This window comes from Poromitra crassiceps (genome assembly GCF_964638095.1).
Source record: "Poromitra crassiceps genome assembly, chromosome: 13".
Classification (NCBI taxonomy): Eukaryota; Metazoa; Chordata; class Actinopteri; order Beryciformes; family Melamphaidae; genus Poromitra; species Poromitra crassiceps.
The window spans coordinates 16,102,907-16,130,406 of NC_139644.1; the positions used below are offsets into that span (position 1 = coordinate 16,102,907).

Sequence of the window (27,500 nt, forward strand, 5' to 3'; positions counted from 1 at the left end):
GGGACACAGGAAGGAGAGGGACACAGGAAGGAGAGGGACACAGGAAGGAGAGGGACACAGGAAGGAATCCCAATAAGCTATTATCAAACCCAGGTTCTTGGAGGTGTTGAGGCCAATTTAGCAGCCGCGACTGACGAGCAGCCCGGGCCTCTGTGGCTGCCACCGGAGACGCACGCTGACCCCAGAGTGCCGCCTCCAGCACTCCATAAAGCACAAGAGCCTAATTTCCCCTGATAACCCCCATGCTCTGTGCTCTGCAGAAAGCCCTGGAGTTGCACAGCGCCCCCCCCTGGGACCACTTACAGCGTAGCCAGGGGGTTCTCTCTCCACAGTGCCTGTGCCTGTGCAGAGAGACTGCAGAAGACCTCTGGAACCTCCCCGTCCCTGATCTTCATCTTTTATCTAGTGCCGCTTCACGTCCACACTGCTGCAGCAGTGTGGATGCTGGGGAACATCTACAGTGTGATTCTGGATACAGAGAGGTGTCTACAAACTGCATCCTTCTGCTGATATGCGATCTTCAGTGATTGCTGCCACGCTGAGTGAATGCAGTATGTCATCATGACTGAGTGAGCAAGTTTAGTTTGGATACATCTGAAAAAGTTGAGATTGCTTGTCTCGTCAAATCGACAAATCAAGCTTGGATAAAAGAGGATGTGATACAAACTGACCCACAAACAGAAAAAAGGGGGGAAGGCCCAGATGACGAGCGTACGGTCCGAGTTATCTAGTCGACAGTGTAAACAGTGTGGAAACATTACATCACAGTAAAGCAACATATGTAGCGAGGAGCAACAGTAATCCTGTGTAATACTGTGAAAAGCTCTTTTAGCAGAGCTGATACAGAATCTTTACAAGCCCACTGATAATGAGCAACAGAGACATGGATTAGGGGGGGTGGCATGGCTGGATCTGGGCCATGGCAAGCACGGTGAGAGAGCTGACTGTGTGTGTGTGTGTGTGTGCGTGTGTGTGCGCGCACGAGAAGAGTGTGTGAGCACAGCATATCCCTATGAGGAAGCACAGGCATGTATAAACAGCAGGTGGTTCAGCGCACCTCTGAAAACCATTGTGCATGCTGTAAACGTGCACACACACAAACACACACACGCACAGACACACACACACACTCACTCACACACACATACACACACACACACACACGCACACAAACGCACACAAACGCACACACGCACACGGCTTTTCGAGGTGTCATGTGATTCAGGTTGTCTCAAGAGTCTGCCTTTAATCTGAATCAACGTTTCTGAACCGGAAATACGTTGCATATCAACATTTCAACAAGTCTTCCAGGAACGCGCTCTGCAAAGGGGCAGTCAGTTTTGAGTCAAAAGGCAGGTGATTGGTTGAACCATCTGTCTATCACATTTATCGCGGGCTCGCTTCTCGCCGGCGCCACACCACTGGTGGTTCAGATTCAAACCAATAGAGCGTGGCAAAGTGGATTTGTCGTGTGATCGTGATCTCACACGAATCCAGCTACCTTGCAAGGTTACCAACCTCAGGAGCGTTTCGTACATTTGAAAATGCTGGTTCATTTGAAAACGTCAGTTAATTTGAAAACGTTATGCAAATAAAACAACTTTGGTTAAGGTTAGGCAACTAAAACACCTTGGTTAAGGTTAGAGTTATGGTTTGGCTTAGGGTTAAATAACACATTTTTTAAATGTGACTTATGATTGACATGTAGACTTTGAACACACTAGGACGCCAACCCAATGTGTAAGGCAAGTGTTTACACCCTCTCCCACCACAGAGCACAGCGCCCTGACTTTCCACTATGCTATTTTCAATAGCAGACTATAGAACGTTGACATACAACACACATGTAGAAATGTTGATATGCAACATATTGTTTGGTTCACAAACGTTGACATGCAGCAGTACTGGGCTATAGATGCAGGATGCTGAAGGATCTTCTACACACAGGCTCCTAAATGCTCCATAATTGATACGCTGGGAAATTAACGATCGGGGCTTTAGTGCCCTTTAAGAAGAAGCTGAGTCAGCGTCTCTTTGTCCCGCTCCCTTCTTCTCACAGCACCTTGTTGAGACCCAAGCCCTCACCTCAGCCCACTGCTACACACACACAACACACACACACACATGCACACACACAAACACACACACACACACACACACACACACACACACATGCACGCACGCACGCGCACACACACACACACACACACACACACACACGAGGCTGTCTGTCCCCTGCTCAACCCCCCAGCAGTCAGAGGCCAGACAGGGTCAGGCAGAGGGCGAGACATTTATGAGGTGTAGATATTTGTGCAGGGAAGCATTCCTCCTGTTGACACGGGGCAACACGGCCTGGATGCTGAGCGAGCCCAACCAGACAGGCAGGGAGAGAGGAAGGCTAGTCTGTTGAGTGAGAGAGAACACAAGCCAGGGTCTATTGTCAAATGTGGCCAAAATAAGGAAAACAATAGATCGCATAATGTACTGTTATTGCTATAGGCTTTTAATGATTTTATCCATCACAGCTATAGCCCGTTTTGTCGGCTTAATTTGGAGCATTGGTCCTCAAACTTTTTCACATCAAAGACAAAACTGACACAAATTAGACCACGGAACCCCATTTGATAAGATTTTGTCCCAGGGTCCCCCATCTGATAAGATTTTTGCTTTTAGATGTTTTATTACAGAAAGTGTATGAAACCCATGAGCAAAATAGTCATACATTGAATTCTGTCATTGTGTTACTTATGGATGGAATTATAGTGTAAATAAATTATCCCCCTTTTTGCTGCATGGGGACCCCCCCCTGGAACCCCCTCAAGGAGAACAACTGATTTAGAGTATACATTTGGTAAAAAAAAATACTCATTCCTCAAGTACAACTTAAATGATCCATATCCATTAACTAGATTGATCTTATCTTGTATGGTCTCAACACAGAGAGGTAATGAAGCAAATCCCTCTCAAAACATGATAATTACCTCAACCAATCAGCACCCCCCCCCCCCCCCCCCCCCAACACACACACACACGCACACACTCATCCCCAGCCAGCGCCACTGGTGAGTGTGGGAGTCCCTCCCTATACCCCCATGCTGCTGCTGCAGGAAGGGCCATGGCTTGGACACGGGGCAGTGGCCATAGTCAACACAAAGGTTGTGGTGGTAAACAGCACTGTTTGTGTTCACTGGGCCACTGCTGGAGATGACTGATGTACCCATTAACCCCCGTCTGGGCAGCGGGGGGGGGAGGGGCGGCGGCGCTGGGGCTCCGGGCAGGACAGCGGGGGGGGGGAGGGGCGGCGGCGCTGGGGCTCCGGGCAGGACGGGGGCGGGGCTGGGGCTCCGGGCAGGACGGGGGCGGGGCTGGGGCTCCGGGCAGGACAAAAAGACCCCTGGGCCGGCAGGGAAAGGTCACTGACCCATATTGTCCCTCCCCGAGGCCTTGCCAGCGGGGCTATTGCACCGGTTCAGCTTACGGAGATTGCCTTTGTCAACGCTGATGAGCAAATGTTAATGTGCAGACACATTATGGTTGGTGTGGTGGGATAGAGGAGTATACCTGCTGGATCTGTTAGGCACTAACAGGGAGCAGGGTATACAACACATTGTTCCTGGCATTTTGCACGCTGTCTTAGCATTTTTGGATTATTCTTTTTTTTTTTTTTGCATGCTTCGACACTGTGTAATTGAATCAAATGGGAAAATGTTTTCATAAAAGCAAGAAAGCTGATTTTTGTGTGATGTGGTGCAGGGTGCTTTATATTCCACCAGAGAGCGCCCTCCTTTATGTCTATAGTCAGCAGGAAGTCTGAAATGTTTGTATGGATTTGTTCATTCTGATCATATACAAGCAATTCATTGAACTGGAATAAAATATGACATTTTCAGTTATGGTATTTATTCATATGCCATCTATAAAAAGAAAAATCTTGATCCTAAAACATTTGTACAGATTTTTTTATGTAAAATGTTCAACACAAATACATAATTTACACATGTACAAATCTTTAAAACAGTAATACACTCAAGGCTGATGGAGATTTTCCCAGGGGGTAAGGACAAGAGTTGACATGAGTCTAACTCATAATTTATCGGTTAGCTTCGAGTACCTTCTGAGATCTGTCTCGGTTGCCTCCCACCTCACAGACACACTTAAACAAGGAACCGATTCATTTTGAAAAGAAAAATAGACAAATATACATCAGCATGAATCACTGAAATTCACATCCATCTCTGAGAACGAGTCAACATCTAAGTATTTACAGAGCCCGGCAGGTAAACTGAATAGGCTGCTTCAACACCGTGACACATCGGCCTCTCTATTTACTAAGGAACTCAAAGCTCACATTAAACTTAAAGTTGTGTCAAAGTCAATGCGTAGATATACCCACATCCTCTTTTTTAATCATTTTACCTACCCTTTAATACATAGACAAATCCAGTAATTCCATCAAACATTTGTGGACAAAAGTACCATTGCACCTGTACTGACTTATAGTATAGTCTGTCTCTTAAAAACAAAACAGTATTTTCTCTTTGGCATTGATGGAGCCTTTGGACAACAAAATGTTACTTCTTCTACTTCACCAAATTGCTAAACCTTAATCTGTCCATCAATTACAGCACCCAAGAAGACTTTCTAATAAGGCTTATGTGTCTCTGTTACTTCAACAGAGGCTTTCAGAGATGGGTTTCAAATATCTAGTCCAGCACATTCATATCACATCCAGTTCTCTCTCTCTGACAAGCGCGCGCGCACACACACACACGAACATGTACGCACGTGCACACACACGGCGCACGCACGCACGCACGCACACACACACACACACACACACACACACACACACACACACACACACACACACACACACACACTGTACTTGGTGATCTAGAATGTGATGAAATCTTTAAAGATATGACGGTTTTGTTAGTCTCCAGTTTGATGCAGAGCAACGCAGTGTTTTACATTTGAATAAAAACTACAACAACTCTGAAAATAGTAAAAGAGCTGCAAAAAATGTGCAGTAAGATGAAGGGAACACAACACAACCAAAATAATAGAATTAATTCACAGAGGTTTGTGGATGAGAAGAATCCAGTGTTGCTTTATTTCTTTTTCACTAGGCGGCCTCTACAAGACCAGAGTTTTATTAAGAAATGCAAATGCGACATCACACACCAAGAAAAAAACAATGTCACATTCTCATAAAGCGCTCTTGGCATGGTGAACAAACAGCAACATTGACAATAAATAAAACGTTTGATGAACAAAATAAAAACTTTGTGAACAAAGAATACTCAGGATTGCATATCAAACAATAGAGACAAAAACTGACAAAATGTACTTGGCACAAATAAAAATAAACTTAAGTAATTTTCAGATTGAGTGAACCTATTCTATGTCCATTGCTTTGTGAATCTGATTGTCCTTCACAGTTAGCATCGAGTACGTGCGTGTACTGTACAAAATAGACACAGATGGCTGATGAAACCAAAATGGACTAATTCCAACATATCGTCAATATTCAACCTCCTACTTTGTCAGTACCTTGACCTTCTTAGCCACTCTTCCAGGTGGCCTTTTTGCCGCATATTTTTGCACTAAACAAAACTGCAGGTATGTGCAAGAAACCATTGTCACGATGCAAAGCCAATATAATTTATATGCACATAGTGGAGGACAAGTATTCTATAAGAAGTTACCAGTGATTTCTGATTTGATTTCAATACAGGTGCTTGACATACGTTAAAATTTAAATAAAGGAAATAAACATCTTATAGACACTTTGGTATTTTACAGGTCACATAATGTGCTGAACTATATGCACCCACGAGTGTAATGCACACATGCAACACATTTTCCTTAATGGACCCAGTCTTGCTCTAAATTGATTTGTGTGGACATGATTATAGTGATGCCAGGACACTCATCACACACAAACATTGTGTCAAAAAGGTATATCCATCTCATTAGTCTTCATTATTTTGTGACCCGTGATTGCAGTCCAATGGGATCTGCCTTGTGACGATGACCAAACTGAAAGACTTGACATAAATAAAAGGTGTTTATAAAATAGGAGAACAAAAACGCGAAGTAACAGGACACTTTTACAAAAAGCCACTTGACCTATTTTTTTAAACAGGATGACTCCTCTCTTACAGAAAGTTAAGTCTCGTCCTGTTCTAGACTAAATCCTTCTCTCTTTGTCTGTGCTCTGTCTGTCCGTCCGTCTGTCTGTCTGTCCGTCCGTCTGTCTCAGCAGGGCATGTGCAGTGCAACACTAACATCTTAAATCTTGACTTCCCAAAGCAAAGAAAAAAATCAAAAAACAAAACAAAAACAACAACATATTCTACACCCATAGAAAAATAAATCAATCGCAAACATGGAAAGATACATCTCATATATACAATAAACTCCTATATAAAATAGCTTTTATGTACATATAGACAACAGACAACAATACAACTAATAATTGAACTGTACAATGTACACCTGAACAGTTAAGACAGGCGAGAGGTACTGAAGTGTATGGCTTGATTGGAAAGAATTCAAAAAATATTTACAGACATCAACTTCATCTACAGTACATCCTTTACATGTTTTCAACATCCCTGGAATGATGAGGTCTAGGGAGAGCCCTCTGCTGCACGTTTCCTTCTCCTTCCTGCAGGTAAGGCTACCTTAATGACTTGGTCCTCAGAGACGGTCAGCCTCATGGTACTATGCACAGTCCAAAACCACTCTCAGCTCTCCTTTGGTGACCTACGAAAGGAGCTGGGAGCACACCTCCAACACAAAGCTGTCAATCACATGTGATCTATTACTATAAAAAGAGATGAGTTAGACCAATGGAAAGCCAGTCAGTGAATTCTACGGTGCCCGGGGAAGACCCAGACGTTCATCTACAGTTCTCCTAGAAAGGGTGCACCAAGGCTGGGCTCATAGCTGTGGTCGTCCCCCTCCACTTCCACGGAGGTTAAGAGGCCATGCACTCCAGTGTGTAGCCTCAGACAGCCCCGCTTTGGTGCTGGCATGTCGTCCAGGGGTCCTTAAGGCATAGCCCTGGACAACCGAGGAACACCTCTTCTTCCTTCCGAGGCTGGAGGGTATTTCAGGTAACGCTGTGGACTCTGAACCTTCCTCCAGAGGGGTCCTTCAGTAGTATCCTCATGGGAGTTGGCCTCAGCAGAGAATGGACACCCCTTCAACAGTGACCAACTGACCAGTGGTGGGGTCATATGTCCCGGCCAGGTAGTAGAGGTCTGGGGAGGTGCTGCTGGGCTTCTGGTTGCGGGTCAGATGCTCATACTCCTCCCTACTCACCACCTGGCACTTATGAGAGATTGTCTGGACGTCGTTCTCGTCCTCATGGCATGACTGGTACAGGGCATGCTGGAGGAGAGGAAAACCAACGGTCAGCTGCGTCACTTTCAAACCAACCAACAACGCAATCACTTAAAAGTCGAGCCATGTTGCAAAGCATTCGTAGAATTTTCTTCTAGCCCTGAAGGTTGATTTGACGGGTAGATGTCATGATATTATTCGTTGAAATTACAAGCTGATGTAAGCACACTGCATATTTTGTTTTGCAGGAAGAAAATATGATTTAATTTGGCTATAAAAATCCAAAGAAATTGCTCTTTTTTGGCATATAAATAGGTGAACAATGTGACCGGGGATGTGATCTAAAAGAGGTAAAAGGCAATTTTTTTCATTGCAGCTTTTCATTGTAGCTCAACTTTAAGATTCAGAAAATTCTAACCTGGCTCACCTTGCCATCTCGGTGCCTCTTCCCCAATTTCGTCTCCTCAGGGTGGTAGAACCACTTGACCTTGACTACCATGCTGGAGGTCCAGGACTCCCATAAGTTCTCAATTCGGCCCACGTATGGGAGGTGGGGGCGTCCGGCAGAGAGGAAGACCGCACAATCCCCCACCCTCACTGTGTCTCTGCCCCGCACGATGGCCTTGTAGAAGAGCTTCCTGGCCTTGCCCTTTAGGCCACGCCTCTGTGGAACAACAGGAACAAGACAGTTAGTCATTATTAGATCTGATTTATTATATCTTATCTACTGCATTCTTTTTTAGATACACAATTAGGTATGATTGTAAGGTAAGATTGAGATAGAGATCCAGATAAGAATCTAAGCTCATTTGAACTAGTTATTATGAAGAAGCATTCCAGGTGTTATACATTAGGAGAAATCCTACTGAAGGGATGACATGCAGTAAAAAAAAAAGAAAAAGGGCTATGCTATTCTCACCTGTGTGGGGTTTCCTGACCACCTCCACATCTGTCGTCCTGAAAGAAATGCAGACATCTTGGGCCTGGAAATAATTGGGCTGTCATCTGACAGCATCCTAGGCTTCTTCATAAGCTCCTTGGAGGCTTTTGAGGTGGAGCTGCTGCACTCTTTCCGCTTCAGAGACTTGCTGTTGGAGACCTGGTCAGGGGGACCTCCTTTGGCATTGGACACAGCCACAGCTTTGGCCACAAAGGAGTGCTGGTGTGGCCCTGAGGAGGTGGGGGTTTCAGGGGGTGGCAGCAGTCCCCGGTGCGAGGAGAGGCAGCTCTGCAGCATCAGGGCGGAGCTGTCCTCGTCCTCGGAGCTGTAGGACGAGTCAGAGGAGCAGAGGCTGGAGCTGGAGAGCGAGCCAGAGGAGGAGGAGCTAGAAGAGCCAGAGGAGGAGGAGGAGACGGAGAGGCGCGAGAGGAAGCGGCCAGCGCTCCTCAGCCCTCCTGAGGCTGCAGCCAGTGTAGCCGCCCTCCTCTCCTCCTCTTCTTCCTCCTCGTCATCATCCAGATCAGAGTAAGAGCTGTGACAGTCTCTGTGGGAGCTGAAGCCCAAATCCCCATAGTCCCCGAGAGCCAGCGAAGGGGAGGGCTTTCTTTGGGGTGGAGCTCCTTTCAGGAGGAGCTCTGCCCGCGAGGCACCTCCCTTCTTGTTATCTTTAACCAGCAGGACGGGGTGGGAGTAAGCCTCGGGCCTAGTCAGACCACTCACACTCTTAGATCCAAACCCTGCTCCGCCTAGCAACAGCAGAGCCTTGCCGTTCTTGGTCTTGGGGGAGGTCACTCCTTCATGATCTAGCTTGACCAGGAACTCGTGTCCAGACTTCCTGCTCCGTGGCACGCCCAGATCATCTTGCCTGCGCCTCTGGCCATACGGCCCACTCCTGCTGGAGCCCAGAGACATCCCTGTCCCTGTGGACTGAGTGCAGAAGGATGAGTATCCATTAGCAATGCTGCTGAATGAGTCCACCGCAAATGAGCTGCTGCTGAATAGGCCTTTGGCTGGTGTGGAGGCCATGGGCTGGGTCTGAGGCAAGGGGAACAGGTCATCCTTCCCTCTCGGGGCCTTCCTGGTGCCCCCATTGAGCTGAAACAGATTGTCGGACGTCCTCTTCCTGGGGACGGCCATCGAAGGCCAACCCACAAAGGGTGAGAGACTCTTACTGGCATTCTCAGCCTGCTGCTGCTGTTGCTTCTGCTTTTTCCCAGAACCCTTAGGTCTTCCTAGAATGAAGAAAACATATGCATGCCATGTCACGCATGAAGAATGTAAACAATACAGTGTCCTCTGTCTTCCTCTGTCAGGTTCAATTACTCTACCGGACTATCAGCTCTGCAGTCTAACTTATAAATCAATGACAGGGTGCAAACATATTTCCCATAGATTTTTAAATATAAAGATGCAAAATTCTTACCTGGTCTTCTTTTGTGGACAGGGGGGGTTTGGTTGTTGGTGTCAGTGTTAGTATTGGTGGGTCTGTCAGCAGGTCTGTCACAGAGGGGGGCCTGCTCCAGACTGGAGCTCCTCCTGGCTGTTGCCCCGCTGGGTACCAGCAGGGCAGGAGATGACTCCCCACCTAAAGGACAAGGCGGGGTGGGTGAGTGAGTGGAGTAAATACTGAAACATCTCAAATGCAGTCGTGGAAGTATTTAGCATTTAAGCAGAGGTAAAGAATATATTGTTACATCGCGGGAAGGTATATTTCAAGTCACACAGATTCGAGAGACACCCACAGTGGATCTGGTATCCTGGGGGCAGCAGGCGGACGTTGGGGAGGGAGATCCTCCCTCTGTCTCCATCATCAAACTCCACCATCACTCCTCCTGGTTTCCCCTCATCGGATGAACCACCTGCAGGAAAGGGTGAGCAGGGAAGAGATAGAGAGGTCAATAAAACACTAGAATAAAACAGAGATTGAAGATAGATACACAAGTAGATAGACAGAGATGTAGCGGACGTTGCCGTCTTACCTCGGCGGACGTAGCCTGGGTATAAGCAGCGTGAGCGTTCGCTCCAGTAGGCGCACACCCTGGTCCCTTCACTGAGCACAGCCTCTGTCTCTGGTCGCACATCCAGGACCTGAAAGTAAAAACCCAAACATAATTAAGATTCATTACAGGCAACACACACATATACACACACACACACACACACAGAGTGAGGGAGCAAGAGAGCATTGTGCGTGGCCAGCCACTGTGCCACGTTTCCAAGCGGCACTTATCTGGTGCCAATGTGCCAGTCCGAGCTGAAAGGAGCGGAAGCCATGATGCAGTAAATCCTGACTTGCTGAGTAAGACTAAAGAGGGCCTGAATGGGGGGCTTGTGATTGCAGGTTGCCAGATCCTCCCTCCAACAATGCAGGCAGCCCCAGCATCCGCCACTCACTGGGGGCCCTTTCAGGTTGCTTTCATGTACTGTTGCCATGGCGACGGACCCTTTGACTGACGAGGTGTGGGGTTTGCGTATGAGCATCCGTGTGTGTGTGTGTGTGGGGGTGGGAGGAGGGGAGGACATGGTGAATATCGGGGTGTGTTGGTGTCAGGGTCAAATAAATGGCTGTTGGGACGAATTGAAAGGAGAAGAAAAGTGGAAGTATGGCGTAATTAGAAGCAGCTGCTATCTGATGAGTGTTTACACAATGCTACAGCTGCCAAGAGTGTGTGTGGAGCGGCCAGGACAGTTGGGAAACGGCACTGCGGTGGAGACTTTGTGTGGAAACTCTTTTTTTTATTATTATTATTCTTACACACAAAAGGGCATACACGGATGAGAGAATGGGAAGAGAAGTGGTTAGACAATAAACACACTAACACCAGCGTGAGTGACAGGGTTGTCTGCTGCAGAACATCAAGCAGCTGATCATAAGTAGGTAGGTAGGTAGGTAGATAGATAGATAGATAGATAGATAGATAGATAGATAGATAGATCGATCGATCGATAGATCGATAGAGGTGGGGTGGGGGAGGCGGCAGAAAATACAACCCCCGTACCACCAGGCCTGCCTCGCGGAAACGAGGCGTGGGAGAGCAGAGCAGTGGCTGTGCAGAGAGGTCCAAATCATCAGTGATATGATTTGCTTAATACAAACCACAAAGAGTTTCTTCGCAAAACAAGTGGGAAGAAAAAACACTCAGAAGAGCGGAAGATCCGTAAAGGAACTGTCACCGAGACGGCTGGGAGCACATCGAAGTTCATAATCATGTTTTTCGTTGTTAGCAGAGCGATTGTGTAAAGGTGACGCCGTCGTTCTCCTGGTCTTGCATTGGTCTGGTACCGGTAGCGGTCTTGGTCTCGAGCCGGAGTCCAAGTCTGAGTAACTAAAGAAGAGTCTTGAGTCAAGTCCCCATTACCTGAGTCTGAGTCCGGAGTTATGGTGGAACGCACGTGCCTGCCCTTGCACGACATTGAATAATGTCACAGTATTAATATAGCTATCAATATCTTATGCCAAGTTATTAAGGCCTATTGCAAAGACACTAGTACGAGTGACTCAAGTCTAAGTACTGGACTCTACAACTATACTATAGCCTACTACAACTATACTACAACACTGCCAGTAGGGAAAATAAATGGAAAGAAAACATTTGAGTAAAGACACCTTCTCGTTTTGCCTATCGGCATGACAAAAACAAAAATCAAAGCAAGACATCCAAGGCCAGTTTAATTCTGCTCCACTCGTCCAGGATCGTAATCTCTAGACATGGTATTGTATGCAAACACACAATATCATCTTGTATCCTTTAGCCTAGTTAGTACATCTGAACATGTCTGCTGTGCCCTGTGCTCCAGTTGCATCATAGAGTTGACTGGTTTCCACACAGTCATATGAGGGCATGAGGGCTCTGTTTTGAGGTGACCCAGCTGTTATTGGAGCATAGACCTGGAGCCTCTCCGAATATGGGACAAAAGTCAGTGCCTAGAGTAAACACTTACACTCCTATATCCTGGATGCAAAGCCAAGCAGGAAGTGCATGTTAGCTAAATGCAAATGAACGCCGGCCAAGAATGTGCTGTGGTTTGTAGTGTATAATTATGTCCCATTTCACGGATGACTTAGTTAAACTGTAATCTTAGTTTGACATAGAAGACATACGATTAACACATCCTCACACTCTTGTGGTGTGCTGGAAAGAACTCCGAGCAGCCCAGGTGCAAGGAGAGAACGAGAGGGTTGGACAACTTTATAGTGAGAATGACGGATGTCTGAACTATACTGGGCTAACCCCATCACCTTTAGCTCACCTCACTTTATATGCTGTGGTGTGTCACAGTGGCATTAGCTGCGTTTCCATTCAGGTTTCGCGCAAATTCTAAGCGAACTTTTGAAAAGTTGACATTTTAAAATTCAAATCAAGCGCGTTCCCATTAACGGCGGTTAAGCAAATAAGTAGGTTGTGTGTAGATGGAGAGAGCTTTCCCATGGTTACTTGCCAATGGAGGAGTAATCATTATTATGTCATGTCATATTTCTCTCTTTCTGGTGGTGATGAGTAGGAGAAACGCCCATTCTTTGACGCTCGCCATATATCTGGGAAACGAGTGGCACAAAACAGTTCTGGGAGGCACCGTGCAAAAGGCATTTTAAGCATGCCGGGCCTTTGGGTGCAACGCGTTAGGATCCAGAACAACATTTGATCTGCTGCAGGATTATCAGGCCGTTTGGGTCTGACGCATCGCAGCAAACCGGACAGGCTTGGAGCTGTGCAGGACACAGGGTTCAGCTGGTCAGTCATGCGAGTTCAATATCCGCTACATTAGTTCGGAAAAGGTGTTTCCATTTCCCATTTTGCGGATTAACCCCCCTTCCCGCCAAAAAAAAAGGCAGAAACCACCTCGAGCGAGCGCAAAAACTTTTTTCTTCCGTTTTTCCCCCCTTAGAATTTTGCCATTTCCACCAATCTTTTCTAATGCAATACTTCGAAATGCGCAAAATAGGTTGTTGGAAACCCGACTATTTTAAGCTTTGAGCCGTCTCTATCACTTGGGCAGCATGTGCACTTGGGAAGTCCACGTCATCTCCCACTAAAACTCCAAAACATGAATGGATCCAGGTGTTAGTGGGATTATCCCCAAACACACGCACACGCACACGCACACGCACACACACACACACACACAGACACAGACACAGACACACACACAGAGCTGGGTTTAACGGACATTCGCACAAACACATGCACACAAGCCCAAAGATCCTGTCTCCCATCTGTTCATATTCACTTAAGAGGTTTAGATGGCCTGAATGACCCGGAGAGAGTTAAGGGAGGACGAGAGAGGGATGGAGGGAGAGAGGAAGGGAGGGAGGGAGAGAGAGAGAGAGAGGGATGGAGGGAGAGAGGAAGGGAGAGGGAGGAAGAGAGAGAGGGAGGGAGAGAGAGAGAGGGAGGGAGAGAGAGAGGGAGGGAGGGAGAGAGAGAGGGAGAACGGATAGCCAAAGCCACAGGACGGCTGGAGGGCCAAGGATAAATGCAAAGTGGGTGAGAAGGATGATCAGTTAGAGAAATGTAGGGTGGTTGAGAGGAAGACGAGGGGTGGGAGGGGGGGAAAGCGAGTGAAGGTTATTCTTGTTACAGGGGGCCGGTTTGTCTCTGGAAAAGTGGAGCAGGGTGAACTTACGGCTTCCTGTAGCAGTTGTTCCAATGAGTAGATTCTAGGGCGGTTTCCTCTTTCGCCGTCGATAACAATGCTGAAGCTGGAGAGAGAGAAAGAGAGAGAGAGAGAGAGATGAGGCTATTTTCAGCAGCTGGCTGTATTATGCCTGCCTGGCTCCCATATGGCATACACTACTCCCACTGCCGTGTTTTTTTTTTTTTTTTTTTTTTTTTTTACACCGCATTTTTGCTGCCTGAGCCAGAGGGGCCCTATCGATACGCCACTGTGAGCCAGGTATGGGAAGACATTGGGTTTATGTAAGGGAGTGAGAGAGAGAGAGTGAGGGAGAGAGAGAGAGAGAGGGAGAGAGATTGAGTGAGGGAGAGAGATTGAGTGAGGGAGGGAGAGAGAGAGGGGGAGAGAGATTGAGTGAGGGAGGGAGAGAGAGAGAGGGAGAGAGATTGAGTGAGGGAGAGAGAGGGAGAGAGAGAGAAGGGTGAAGGAGGGAAAGGTCTCTGCAGGAGGTGTGTGGACTGCCACTGGGGTGGCAGGCTTACAGGTGCCAACAGTAGCAGAGGCCTTCACACTGAATCACCTCAGCCACTGAGAAATATGTATGTATGTGTGTGTGTGTGTGTGTGTGTGTGTGTGTGTGTGTGTGTGTGTGTGTGTGTGTGTGTGTGTGTGTGTGTGTGTGTGTGTGCCTGTCGAGGGGGACGTTTCGGTTGATCGCATCGAGGCCAATGCGGAAGTACCAAAAACTGCAGTTCCTCGATTGGCCACTTGAAGTCCATCCCCATTCACCCCCCATGTTAAAATGCCCGACTTTACAGCAGAACATGTTTACAGCGTGGTAAAAAAAAAAGTTTTTGGTCTCCTAGCTAATTTCACCTTTGTGAAACTGAGAACTGTACGGGGGGTGAATTTTTGTAATAAACTATTTTAGACTAAAATAGACATAAATAATGTTTTGGGCATGATTGACAGGCTGTCTGATTGCACAGCTCAACGATCACGGACCAATTGGCAGGCGGCGCTGCGACTCTGGGAAACCACCTTTTGTCCAAATATGGCTACAAATCCATGCCCTCTGGCTAAAAAACAAAACAAAAACAAGATGGCAGCCACCCAAATGCTAAACCCAAGGCTTCAGAATGGGTCACACTCACTACGTCCATCTATTTTACAGTCTATGGTGCGTGTGCTTACATGTCGGGCAGCTCCAGAGTGCTGACCCTGGCAGCGTACAGGAGCTCGTCCTCCTTGGAGATCAGCACCTTCAGTCCGTCAGTCAAGAGTTCTTTGGTCAGGACGCAATTGGGAACTGGATAGGGAGAGGCAAACACCATTTCAGCCTCACTGAAACGACTCCATCTCTCCCCACTTGAAACACACTGGAAGGTATCTGTCTCCCTGTCCTCGCCCCTCACCTGCAGTGCTCCTGTGGCTGTGTGGACGAATGCTCTCCTCGTCCCCTTCAGAGAAGCTGCTGTCATCCATCTGAAAGCCCTCATCGGCTGCAAAGCTCTCCAGCAGACGACTCACTGCTCGTCCCTTTGGCTGGATAGGAGACGGATAGATGAGTGAATAAATAAATTCATAAATAAATAAATAGATAAATAGAGAGAGAGAAATATGGAGATTTGGAGGTAGAAAGTGTGAGAAAAAGCATGAAAAAAATGGTTTAGCATGCCACTCAAAGTAGCGACTAACAGCAGGGGACTTCACGCTGCATGTTGCTGTCCCCTGTCAGGAGACATTTTTCCTCTAACATTGTTTCACAGCAGACACACTTCTCCACCACCTTCTCCTCCCCCAAGATTACTCAGCAGGGGGTCGGGCTATGTGCTACGTACTTTTAATAGTTCTACTTCTACAGTAACATTCCTCAGGGTGAGAAATCTAGGACAGTTAAATATCACCAGAGTAGCCGAAATAACGGCAAATGGAGGCCTGCTTCAGCTCAGGTCGGCTCACAGTTTGGTGGTTAGAAACGTGCCTGGGTGACCTGAGCGAGCATACCTGTTTGTCCCTGCTCCTTCTGCCTCTGCTGTTCTGCTCGCTCTGCGGAGACGGGACCCCGCCTGGCCAGCAGCTTCTCCTCTGCAGAAGTGGACATGAGGATGGAGAAGATGAGTGGTAAGAGATCTTCCACAAGCCTGCTGGTTATGAGTCATCCCAACAAGTGCAAGGGAATGAGCATTGGCAGAACTCTGGTTATGCAATGTGGAGGATTGAGTAAGATCGAAGCTGTTGAGTAATTGTGAGCGTTTACATGATTAACTGTTATAATATGTCCCGCTCATGGTGGCATTGTCTTTGGGAAGGGCAAAGCTGTGGGTTTCTCTCCGAGTCTCCACAGTCTTTCTGCGCTGAGTCAGGATTCAGAGTATGTCAGCCGATTCCCTAACCATGATAAATTCCATTGAAACCAAACAAATTAAAACCAATAAAGCATATCATATGGTATAAGCCATGTGTCAAGTGCATTTTTAAGTGAACTTTTGAAATGTCAGAATGCATAAAATGTGTTTCCCTCAGCCGGCTTTAAGCGAATAAATCAGCCCTCTGAATGTTTACATCAGAAAACACATACAGCAGAAGAATGGAAAGTGTTTCAAGACTTGATTTGCACTGTTCTTTGATGTCGGCTAATGTCGGCCATATTTCATGCTGTCGAAAAGGCGAAACAAAGAAAGGCACTTGGCAATGTTTTAATGCATGAACCAACGGCCACGTAATCACAACAGGCGCCTTAAGGTCAGTGCTCGTGATCAGCAGCGAAAGTGCTTTGTGCTGGCTGGGCCAGTCTTTTCCTATGGACAGAGCAGGGATGCCCGACTCAGTGGTACCTACCTATCTACTACTGTCACTACCTTTGGCAACATTTGTTCAAAATTTGTGGCTGTGCTCAATCTTCAAATTATTTGAACGAATTAATTAGATTCATTAGACGTTTCCACCTGATCTTTCACAGCTCCTTGTGAATTTAGTGTTCATGCACAAAGGTGGAGGAGAAGAGGCAATACAAATGCAGTACTGCATGGCAGCATGGCAGAAATTACACAAATTTTATCCCACATCCTCTTGCTTCAGTGATGACATATCGACAAGCCTACCTATACACCCACCTTAAACGCCTATCTTGGGTGGGTGCCCTTATACAGTACATGGGACCAACAGCATCTATGACGTCTCTGAACTCATTACCTGGCCAATAAAGCCAAGTCTATATCTTTATTACATGGATAAATGCATGTTTCATTGCTATTTATCACATTATTCCTTTACTGTCTAACTGTGAGTATAAAACTTTTTTTTTTTTTACTATTTAAAATGTTATGTTAGCTTTTGCCATTGGGTTTTTCTGACTTGATGCATCATAATCTGCCAAGAAACACTTGGAAATGGATGGAAAGCCAGCTATGAGCAATGATAAATGCTTGTCCTGGACGTGAGTAGTCCCCTGCCACGGTCTGCTAACCTTATTGATGGCTCCTCTCAATATGGTGCTCTTGCGCGTGGCCCTCTTCAGCCTCTCGCTGGTGGTGGGGAAGGTGGCCAGGCCCATGCTCCTCCGATAGAGGCTGCCTCTGGTCCCCAGGCTGCCCCAGCGAGGCTCCTGGGGCCTGGGGCCGCGTGGCCTCGATCTCACCCCCTCGGACCGGTGATCTTCGTGGTGCTTCTTGACTGCAGTGGCCAGGCCCAGCCTACAGGGGGCCTTCTTCCTCACTTTGACCTCCCCCTCTGCTCCCGACAGACTCTGGGAGCCTGTGCGGTTCAATTAGAGAAACAGATTTAGACCGAGCTAACGAGCCAGCGAGAGAAACGCAAAACAGATGCTTCCCATGAAAAAGTGAAATGTGGGCCGGCTCTGTTGACTTGTAAATCATTTTCAAAGGGCCGTCTTACCGTAAAGCTCCTGTCTCTCTCTCTTGTTCCGGGCTTTCTGATTGGCCTCCAGCTTTACGACAGATGAGGGAGTTGGACCTGCCACAGAGGAGCTTGAAGTGACGTCTCTGGGGGGTTGGACTTTGATGTCTTGTCCTTCGTCACTGTCATAACTGCCTTCCTCTTCCTCCTCTTCTAATGGAAGAAGCAAAATAATACAGCGTGGGGCTCGTATATTGAGTGGGTTTTTTATGAACTTATTGGGGTTATGGAATAAATCTCTGTCAGTCATTACGAACCAGCGAAGTTCTTTAACTTTCTCTGCAGCATAGCATTTCATAAGCACTTCATTAGCGGTCCAATGAATAGCATAACTAGCCTAGCCATAGAAATGATGTATGATGTGCTTTTTCTCAATGCTATTTTCCGGTCTGAAACCCTTTAAGTGTTGCTAGAGAACTACGTGTGCTAAGTGAGTGTGTGTGTGAGTGAGTGAGTGTGTGTGTGTGTGTGTGTGTGTGTGTGTGTGTGTGTGTATGTCTGTGTGTGCATGCGTGTGTGTGTGTGTGTGTGTGTGTGTGTGTGTGTGTGTGTGTGTGTGTGTGTGTGTGTGTGTGTGTGTGTGTGTGTGTGTGTGAGAGTGTGCGTGTGTGTGTGCGTCCATGCGTATGTGTGTGTGTCACTGCACTCCCTATAGCTGCTCTGTGACCCAGTCTCCTAGTCTCCAGGGCTGTCAGAGCCTCTCACAGGCAACTGTCCACAGCTGTGGCTGCACGTCGCGCTCAGCCCGGCCAACAAGGCCCATCGCTGAGGTGTCGAGTGTCAGCGCGCCGCAAGACACGCCTGTCATTTACGAGACGTTCATCAACACCTTTTCACTCCCCTCTGAAATCTGCCTCAACGTGATTTACAAATGAACAAAAGTCACACTGGAGCCTGGGGGGGGGCGTGTCTAAAGATTGATCCTCTGGTAAGAGGCTAATGAAGATTTCAGGGATCTTGTGCCTCAGTGTTTCAGCTGGGGGTCAAACGCCAGGTTGTCATTCCATCACAGATAGACAGACAATCACATTCATACCTATGATCAATACTGTCCAATCCACCTGACTGGCCTGTCATGTCTTTGGAAGAAACACATGCCAACATGCAAACTCAAAAATGTAAAAACTGTAAGGGCCAGGAATCAAACCCTTGGTCATTACTTTGCTGTGAGGCAGTGCTACCTGCTAACCGCTGTCTAAGAATAAGAAGTCACTCCATAACGTCCCATTGCCGAGTGCTGTACCTGACTCATCATCACTCACTGATCGCCACCTCACCTTGATCAGAGGAGTCACTCTCGGCAGGAGTGCTCTCCCCCTCCTCCATGGCCTCCTGTCTCTGGCCACGCAGCACCCTGGCTCTGGGCTGGCCCAGACGGGAGGAGCCCTGGGTCAGGGTGGTGGATGTCCGCTTCCTCCCACGATGCACCAGTCCAGTCCAGCTCTCCTGAGGGCCGCTGTCCGCACTGGCTGCTGGGAGAGGTTACAAATAGCCATGACACCTCAAATCTAAGCACGTTAGCATGTTACCTATTTGGAGTTTCAACAGGAAGAAACCGATGATACACGGTACCGCACATCATGAAGCAAAACAGGCAGAACCAAAGGTGCGAATGCCGCAAATCTACCTGTGTCGCTTTGACCGCCAGACTCCTGGCGCCGGGACTCGGCTTTGCTGCTCCCCTGGCCTCTGTGCCCGTGCTTGGGGTTGGAGCTGGAGGGCGAGACCTCCTTGTCCCTGGAGGAGCCCGTCCCTGAGAGAGTCTTCTTACCCTGGGCCTTCTGTTTGAGCCGAGCCACGTCGCCCGCCAGCTTGGAGCTGAGCATGCCGTGAAGAGCGCTCTTCCTGCAGCCCTGCGCTTTCATCTGCAGCCACAGGGAGAGATGAGAGAGCCCGGTCACGGTGGCAGCACAACGTGCAGAGGAAGGAAGAGAGCTCTCATTTGCTCACACTCGAAGAAGAAAAAGGGAACAGAAGAAGAACCAATGAAGAAGATGTTTATATGGAGAGCAGGGGATTTGACTCCTGAGGGGAGCACCTCATTAGAAACAGTGTGACAACACAAAGGGAGATATCAAACACAAAGAAACAAAGAGTGGACTCTTTTATTTCTAGTTGCACAGAGGACAAAAGAGACGAGGACGAGGGGACCCTGACCTGCGTGCCGCTGAGTCGCTCAAAGCCCCGATTGGACAGCCTCTTCTTCCTCCTCTGGCTGTCCCCGCCCCCTCCCAGGTCCTCAGGCGACAGGGCAAGCCCCGCCCCCATGGACCTGCCAGTCAAAACAAGGGAGAGGCATTCATTAGAGAAGAATGGTGGTGGTATGAAAGCGCAGGGGAGAAGGGGGGGGGGGGGGGGGGGGGACATCACAGAGGGGAAAAAACAGAGTTGAGTCACCTCCTCTCTGTGGGATCTAACAACTCTCCATTCTCCCTCTGATGAACACGAGGAGCGCAGTGTCCCAACCAACCACACACTTGAACAATTGAGATCTACTGTAACAAGGAACCTGGGATGGTTTGAGGGCAGCGCAGGATAAGAAGCCTTAATGCTTTATCTTCACAGCCCGCGGAGCACTGAGGAGCTTTGAAAGATACAGTGGATGGTTTGAAGGCATCGCATGCAGTGTGTATGCAGCTCTATTGTTCTCAGTGAATATCAGAGCTCTCCGGTTGCATTTCCATATCACCGTGGCACACTCTGTCCCCTACACTGAGCAGCATATGAACATGGCACACTCTGTCCCCTACACTGAGCAGCATATGAACATGGCACACTCTGTCCCCTACACTGAGCAGCATATGAACATGGCACACTCTGTCCCCTACACTGAGCAGCATATGAACATGGCACACTCTGTCCCCTACACTGAGCAGCATATGCACATGGCACACTCTGTCCCCTACACTGAGCAGCATATGAACATGGCACACTCTGTCCCCTACACTGAGCAGCATATGAACATGGCACACTCTGTCCCCTACACTGAGCAGCATATGAACGTGTCACACTCTGTCCCCTACACTGAGCATCATATGAACATGGCACACTCTGTCCCCTACACTGAGCAGCATCGCAGGCCAGCCGCTCCAAACGTCCTTGAGTTTCCTCTGGAAGCCTGCCCGTGCCCGTGGACCACACCGACGTGAGCCGGGCCATGCTCAAACAAAAGATTAACTTCCCCTCTCCTACTGTGTGTGTGTGTGTGTGTGTGTGTGTGTGTGTGTGTGTGTGTGTGTGTGTGTGTGTGTGTGTGTGTGTGTGTGTGTGTGTGTGTGTGTGTGCACACAGGCCAGCAAAACCACCGCTCACATTTACACTGCAAGCAATGTATTTACTCACTGCCCCATTACTGCGACAATAGAGCAACATTTGTTCAATAGTTCACCTTGAAATAGGTATAATATTATATATTGTATGGAATCCCACGTCTACACAGTTGTGTGCATCTGTGCGTGTGTGTTCATCATATAACGTATATGAGTCTGGCCTGTGTGCATGTCGTAATCAGTGTGTGTCGGTGTGCATTTGTAACAGCGCAGCAGAGAGAGAGAATGGAGGTGAGTGTTGGACAGGGGGACTGTCTGTCAGGCAGGGGGACTGACTGTCAGGCAGGGGGACTGTCTGTCGGGCAGGGGGACTGTCTGTCGGGCAGGGGGACTGTCTGTCGGGCAGGGGGACTGTCTGTCGGGCAGGGGGACTGTCTGTCGGGCAGGGGGACTGTCTGTCAGGCAGGGGGACTGTCTGTCAGGCAGGAGGACTGTCTGCCCGGTGACTGACAGGAGAGTGACAGGGGTGGCAGTGAAGTGTGAGTTGTCCCTGCGAGGCAGATCCCGCTGAGGCCGGCCCCCCGCTGCTGACAAACACCATGTGACAGAGCCCCTCCCCTCTTGGGGGGGCGGCGCTGGCGGGGCGAAGCGTACAGCGACTAATTAAACAGAATTGATTAGCAGGGTTTGCTGGCGAGCGATAGTTCCCTCCTGTCTTCCCTCCATTCAAAACCGTGCCACAAAGGAGCCCACCGCTCCTCTACCCACAGGAATTACACGGGCACGCACACGAACAAACAACGCGCAGATGCACGAATTAGAAAAGGTACAGGCAGAGGAGACGCATGGCACACACACACACACACACACACACACACACACACACACACACACACACGCTCTCACACACACACACATCATCCACGCATACAGTCAGCCGCTCCCTCTGGTCCAAGCAGAGTGATGTAAGGAAGGAGGGGCCGGGCTGTTAGCCATTGACCCACTGCCCTCCATCAGAGCTCGCCAGCGTCGTCTTGTAGTGGTATGAGTGGCAGGTACAGCACATGCTTTAACATAACCCTGCCCTGTAACGCAACATGCTTTTACATAACCCTGCCCTGTAACGCAACATGCTTTTACATAACCCTGCTGTGTAACACAACATGCTTTTACATAACCCTGCCCTGTAACGCAACATGCTTTTACATAACCCTGCCCTGTAACGCAACATGCTTTGACATAACCCTGCCATGTAACACAACATGCTTTTACATAACCCTGCTGTGTAACACAACATGCTTTTTACATAACCCTGCCATGTAACGCAACATGCTTTTACATAACCCTGCTGTGTAACGTAACATGCTTTGACATAACCCTGCCATGTAACGCAACATGCTTTGACATAACCCTGCCATGTAACGCAACATGCTTTTACATAACCCTGCCATGTAACGCAACATGCTTTTACATAACCCTGCCATGTAACGCAACATGCTTTTACATAACCCTGCTGTGTAACGCAACATGCTTTGACATAACCCTGCCATGTAATGCAACATGCTTTTACATAACCCTGCCATGTAACGCAACATGCTTTTACATAACCCTGCTGTGTAACGCAACATGCTTTGACATAACCCTGCCGTGTAACGCAACATGCTTTTACATAACCCTGCCATGTAACGCAACATGCTTTTACATAACCCTGCCATGTAACGCAACATGCTTTTACATAACCCTGCTGTGTAACGCAACATGCTTTAACATAACCCTGCCATGTAACACAACATGCTTTAACATAACCATGCCATGTAACGCAACATGCTTTTACATAACCCTGCCATGTAACGCAACATGCTTTTACATAACCCTGCCATGTAACGCAACATGCTTTTACATACAGTAACCCTGCTGTGTAACGCAACATGCTTTTACATAACCCTGCCATGTAACGCAACATGCTTTTACATAACCCTGCCATGTAACGCAACATGCTTTTACATAACCCTGCCATGTAACGCAACATGCTTTTACATAACCCTGCCATGTAACGCAACATGCTTTTACATAACCCTGCCGTGTAACGCAACATGCTTTTACATAACCCTGCCATGTAACACAACATGCTTTGACATAACCCTGCCATGTAACACAACATGCTTTTACATAACCCTGCCATGTAACACAACATGCTTTTACATAACCCTGCCATGTAACGCAACATGCTTTTACATAACCCTGCCATGTAACGCAACATGCTTTTACATAACCCTGCCGTGTAACGCAACATGCTTTTACATAACCCTGCCATGTAACACAACATGCTTTGACATAACCCTGCCATGTAACACAACATGCTTTTACATAACCCTGCCATGTAACACAACATGCTTTTACATAACCCTGCCATGTAACGCAACATGCTTTTACATAACCCTGCCATGTAACGCAACATGCTTTGACATAACCCTGCCATGTAACGCAACATGCTTTGACATAACCCTGCCATGTAACACAACATGCTTTTTACATAACCCTGCCATGTAACGCAACATGCTTTTTACATAACCCTGCCGTGTAACGCAACATGCTTTTTACATAACCCTGCCGTGTAACGCAACATGCTTTTTACATAACCCTGCCGTGTAACGCAACATGCTTTTTACATAACCCTGCTGTGTAACGCAACATGCTTTTTACATAACCCTGCCGTGTAACGCAACATGCTTTTTACATAACCCTGCCGTGTAACGCAACATGCTTTTTACATAACCCTGCCATATACCGCAACATGGGGCCGATCTGTCCCCAGTTCGCCCGCCCGCCTGCCTGCACCTCATTCACAAGCATCACGTCATTCTCCGCTGCTTCCTGCACAGGCATCTGTGACAGTCACAGGAACACAGAGAACCTGGTGGACGTTGGAGCCGCAGCTCAATTTCTACATTAGAGAGACAGAGCCTGGTTTACTGTCTTGTGCCCCGCAGGAAAGGGCACTTCTGGACCTCGCCCCCCACCACCACCCCCATGGCCCACCTCCCTCCGCCGCAGGGCGCTTAGTCCATGGGCCAAGGCAAAAATCGGTACCACCTGAGGTGACCGCACGATTTTGTTATTTTTGTCTTCCTACATGTCTCTACTTTATATTTTGGTATGATAACCCTGCCGATTTGGTAGCTTAAGGATAGTTATCACTCTGTAAACAAACCTACCCCCATATAAATGACAAAACCCTGATTTCTGTGTATTAGTCCAGATGATTTGTGAAAATGATGTTCCCTTTTTCGTAAAAGCATGAAACTTGGTACGCTTATAGTTTGGGGCCCTGTACAGTTTCAGAAATTGAGCCATCGCAAAAATGCCTTCTGGCGGCCATTTTAATTCTGCCATAAGCAAATTATGTAGTTTGCATCATATCTCCTGAACCACACATGCTAACACTGAAAAGGAGATGTCTATCCCAAAGTTGTCATGGTCAAGGATTACAATGATACCATATAGAACATCATAAACTGTTAAAGTGACTAATCAATGGTGAATTTGATGACGACGTGAGAAGGAAATGACAGTATCTGATAACCGATGCTATAACTTCAAAGCCATGACCATTCTCTGGCTAAGATGTTTTGATGAGTGATTTGACTTATATAGACCTTTTGTTAAAATGGCGCCCACGTCCCTCCTAAAGATCCTGGGATTTTCCTTGCCAGATGGCCAAATCCAAGATGGCCACTGGCGCCATGTTAAAAAATTGACTTTTGACCCAGAGCACATAGAATAATGTATGAAGACACTTTTCGGTGTAAGTCAACCACGAGGAATCCGATTCTGACATCAGTTTGACATTATGGCATAGTTTTGACCCAGAATTCCAAGATGGCTGCCATCCAGTATTGTGGAAATGTAACTTTTGAATGGGAAGGTATACTGTGCGTTTGGGGTTTACTACAAGGAAGGAGATTAACAATGGTGGATGTTTTGGGAGTCATTTCAGAATTATGTTCACTGAAAAGATGTTAATGTCAACACCCATTTTACCTTGGTACTGTTGTACCAACTACCCCCAGGATTTCTTGCATTAAAATATTTAATGAATGTATGACAAGATAACTAAAATAAGCTCTTTTTATTAGCTGTAGCTATAGATTCTGAATCATCAGATTCCGCTCATTATCTTTAGCCAAGTATGCTGTGTCATACCGGTCGATCACACAGATGATATGTCAACATCACCATGGCGGGCAAGGATGATGGATGACACCTTGTGGACATAGTCCGACCACTTGTATGCGGTGCCATCTTGTGTCTGCCGATCCAATTGCTGATGGAGTTGCCATGCTCTAGATCATGCCCATGTCAACGAGAGTCATGTAGGGTTCTTGCAGCCCTACAGATTGGAGATAGAGCTTCTAGATGCGCTTGCTCTTCTGCGTCTTCCTGTATGTGCTGTAGGAGTTGAATAAGGCCACATATTCATCAAAAACACAATGTTCCAGCAACTCGTGGAGGTTTACAAGTTGACCACAACCAGGTCAATCACTGCCTTGGAGCGCTCCACTCCATCTCAGCAGCTCCTACCTTGAGTTCCTCCCCGGGTAGTCTCGCTTGCCAGACTCCCTCCCTACAATGGCAGAGTCTGGCTGCTAATACCTCCACCCTGGTATAGGGGAAAAAGGCTCCGTTCACCTTTACAACTATCCACCAAAACTATCAAGCAGGCCTGCTTTATTGCACAATCCAGATCCAACCGTTTTCAGCATGTAGCAACGAGCTAGCATTGTTGATGTTGTTGTTTCACAGTGGCACAGGCATTTGAGATAGACAGATTCGACACGGAGGGAGTGGAAACGAAATCCATAAATGGTCGCCACCAGTCAGTCAGAGTGGGTTGGAGCATGCATGCAGGGAGGAGGGTGGAAGATGATTGTGATGCTGCAGACGCAAAGTGCCGCTGTCTGTAAATTCAGCTGGAGCAGGACCCTGGCCATTCACACCAGACGCACTGCTTTGCTCGGCGCCGGTGACAACTTGTACTGACTTCCTATCTGGCTTCACACAATCACTCGCGGGTCTCACACAAAAATAGATCAGACGCCGAAACAATCTCTGCATGGGGCGAGCCGGCCACATCACGGCTGGTCTGACTGAACGGTCTAATGTGCTAACAAGTGCGCCAAAATGAAACTGGCTGCGCTTCCAGATGCTTCGTCACTTCAGCGTCTGGTGTGTTTGCACCTTTTCGCATCCATTTTGAGCCATGCCTGCATGCATGAGTTCAACTCCTTGCCGTTTGACCTGGCCTCCCCAACCCTCCGCACCCTACAGTCTGCCTGCCTCTGATGAACTCATTGCAGACTTAAAATCAGCCCATGCTGCAGGAGAGGAGAAGTTGACCAGATTCTTGCAAGTCCCTCTTACGCGCTAACAAAAAGCACCTCTTACGCGATAAATACTCTGCTGCGCTTGAGCGCACCATAATCTCTATGCTGTGCAGCGCAGCGCAGAGTAAAATTCCTTTTGGATATGTCATTACACACGGACGTGCCACGCCAGGACATCAAATTCTGCTGCTAAAATTGGATATTAGCAGATAATTCAGTGAGGCAATCAACTATAACTCACTGAGAAACTTTTATCACATCGCAAAGAGGGAAATTAATTGAGAAAACTTGTTGGACAATGGACATAGGCTATTCACCTTCACCTATCCCATAGTCTCGCTGGCCAGCCTCGCCTCCCACGCAGGTCTGCATAGTGGGATTGCGATGGGCGGCGCTTAGCGGCAGTACCCTTGGAAAATAGTTTCCAACAATCCAACTTGCCCTTTTCAGCGTGTAGCAACAAGCGAGCGTATAGGTTTCTGCCGTTAGCTTGCTAGCTAGTTAGCGTTGTTGTTTTCACTGAGGCGGCAGGGCACTATTTACAGCGACACACAGAGAGGAAGGAGCGGAAGCTGCTCTGATTGACATGGTCGGAGCCAATGACAGAGTTTGTAATAAGCCGGGAGCAGACATCCAGCAGCCACTAGTCGCTCCAATGGGGAGCAGCTGTAGAGCAGGGGAGGGCTTATCCCAGTTGCCTGTTTCCGTGGCGCCAGACTCCTCTCCCGGTAGGGAGGGGAGGCTGGCCAGCGAGACTAACATAATTATGAAATTACCCTCAAAACACAATAATTGTCATTACTAAACCATGTTTGGTAGGCATGGATTTGCAATTAAAATAGCTATAATTCACCATTGTTAATCTCCGTCCTTACTCTAAAAATGGTAAACCCCAAACACCACATACGTATATGTTGCCATTCAAAAGTTAAGTTTTCACGCTACTGGATGGGAGCCATCTTGGAATTCTGGGTCAAAATTATGTCAGAATGTTAAACTGATGTCAGAATCAGATTCTTT

The 27,500-nt window shown here is 47.7% G+C and overlaps 1 protein-coding gene across 1 annotated transcript in view; it reads right to left on the reverse strand.

The window, feature by feature from the left end:
- Window positions 1–6,505: 6,505 nt before the first annotated feature.
- bahcc1a (BAH domain and coiled-coil containing 1a) overlaps window positions 6,506–27,500 on the reverse strand; it is a gene marked incomplete at its 5' end in the record, with an annotated part of 84,152 nt that continues 63,157 nt past the window's right edge. The window contains 15 exons of the mRNA XM_083649401.1: window positions 6,506–7,401; window positions 7,781–8,017; window positions 8,273–9,525; window positions 9,717–9,878; window positions 10,036–10,152; window positions 10,273–10,381; window positions 13,919–13,994; window positions 15,104–15,218; window positions 15,325–15,454; window positions 15,917–15,997; window positions 17,379–17,665; window positions 17,807–17,980; window positions 19,105–19,299; window positions 19,455–19,692; window positions 19,985–20,099. Coding sequence (XP_083505527.1) covers window positions 7,192–7,401; window positions 7,781–8,017; window positions 8,273–9,525; window positions 9,717–9,878; window positions 10,036–10,152; window positions 10,273–10,381; window positions 13,919–13,994; window positions 15,104–15,218; window positions 15,325–15,454; window positions 15,917–15,997; window positions 17,379–17,665; window positions 17,807–17,980; window positions 19,105–19,299; window positions 19,455–19,692; window positions 19,985–20,099 — 3,499 coding nt within the window. The 3' untranslated portion in view covers window positions 6,506–7,191. The remainder of the gene's footprint in view (window positions 7,402–7,780; window positions 8,018–8,272; window positions 9,526–9,716; window positions 9,879–10,035; window positions 10,153–10,272; window positions 10,382–13,918; window positions 13,995–15,103; window positions 15,219–15,324; window positions 15,455–15,916; window positions 15,998–17,378; window positions 17,666–17,806; window positions 17,981–19,104; window positions 19,300–19,454; window positions 19,693–19,984; window positions 20,100–27,500) is intronic.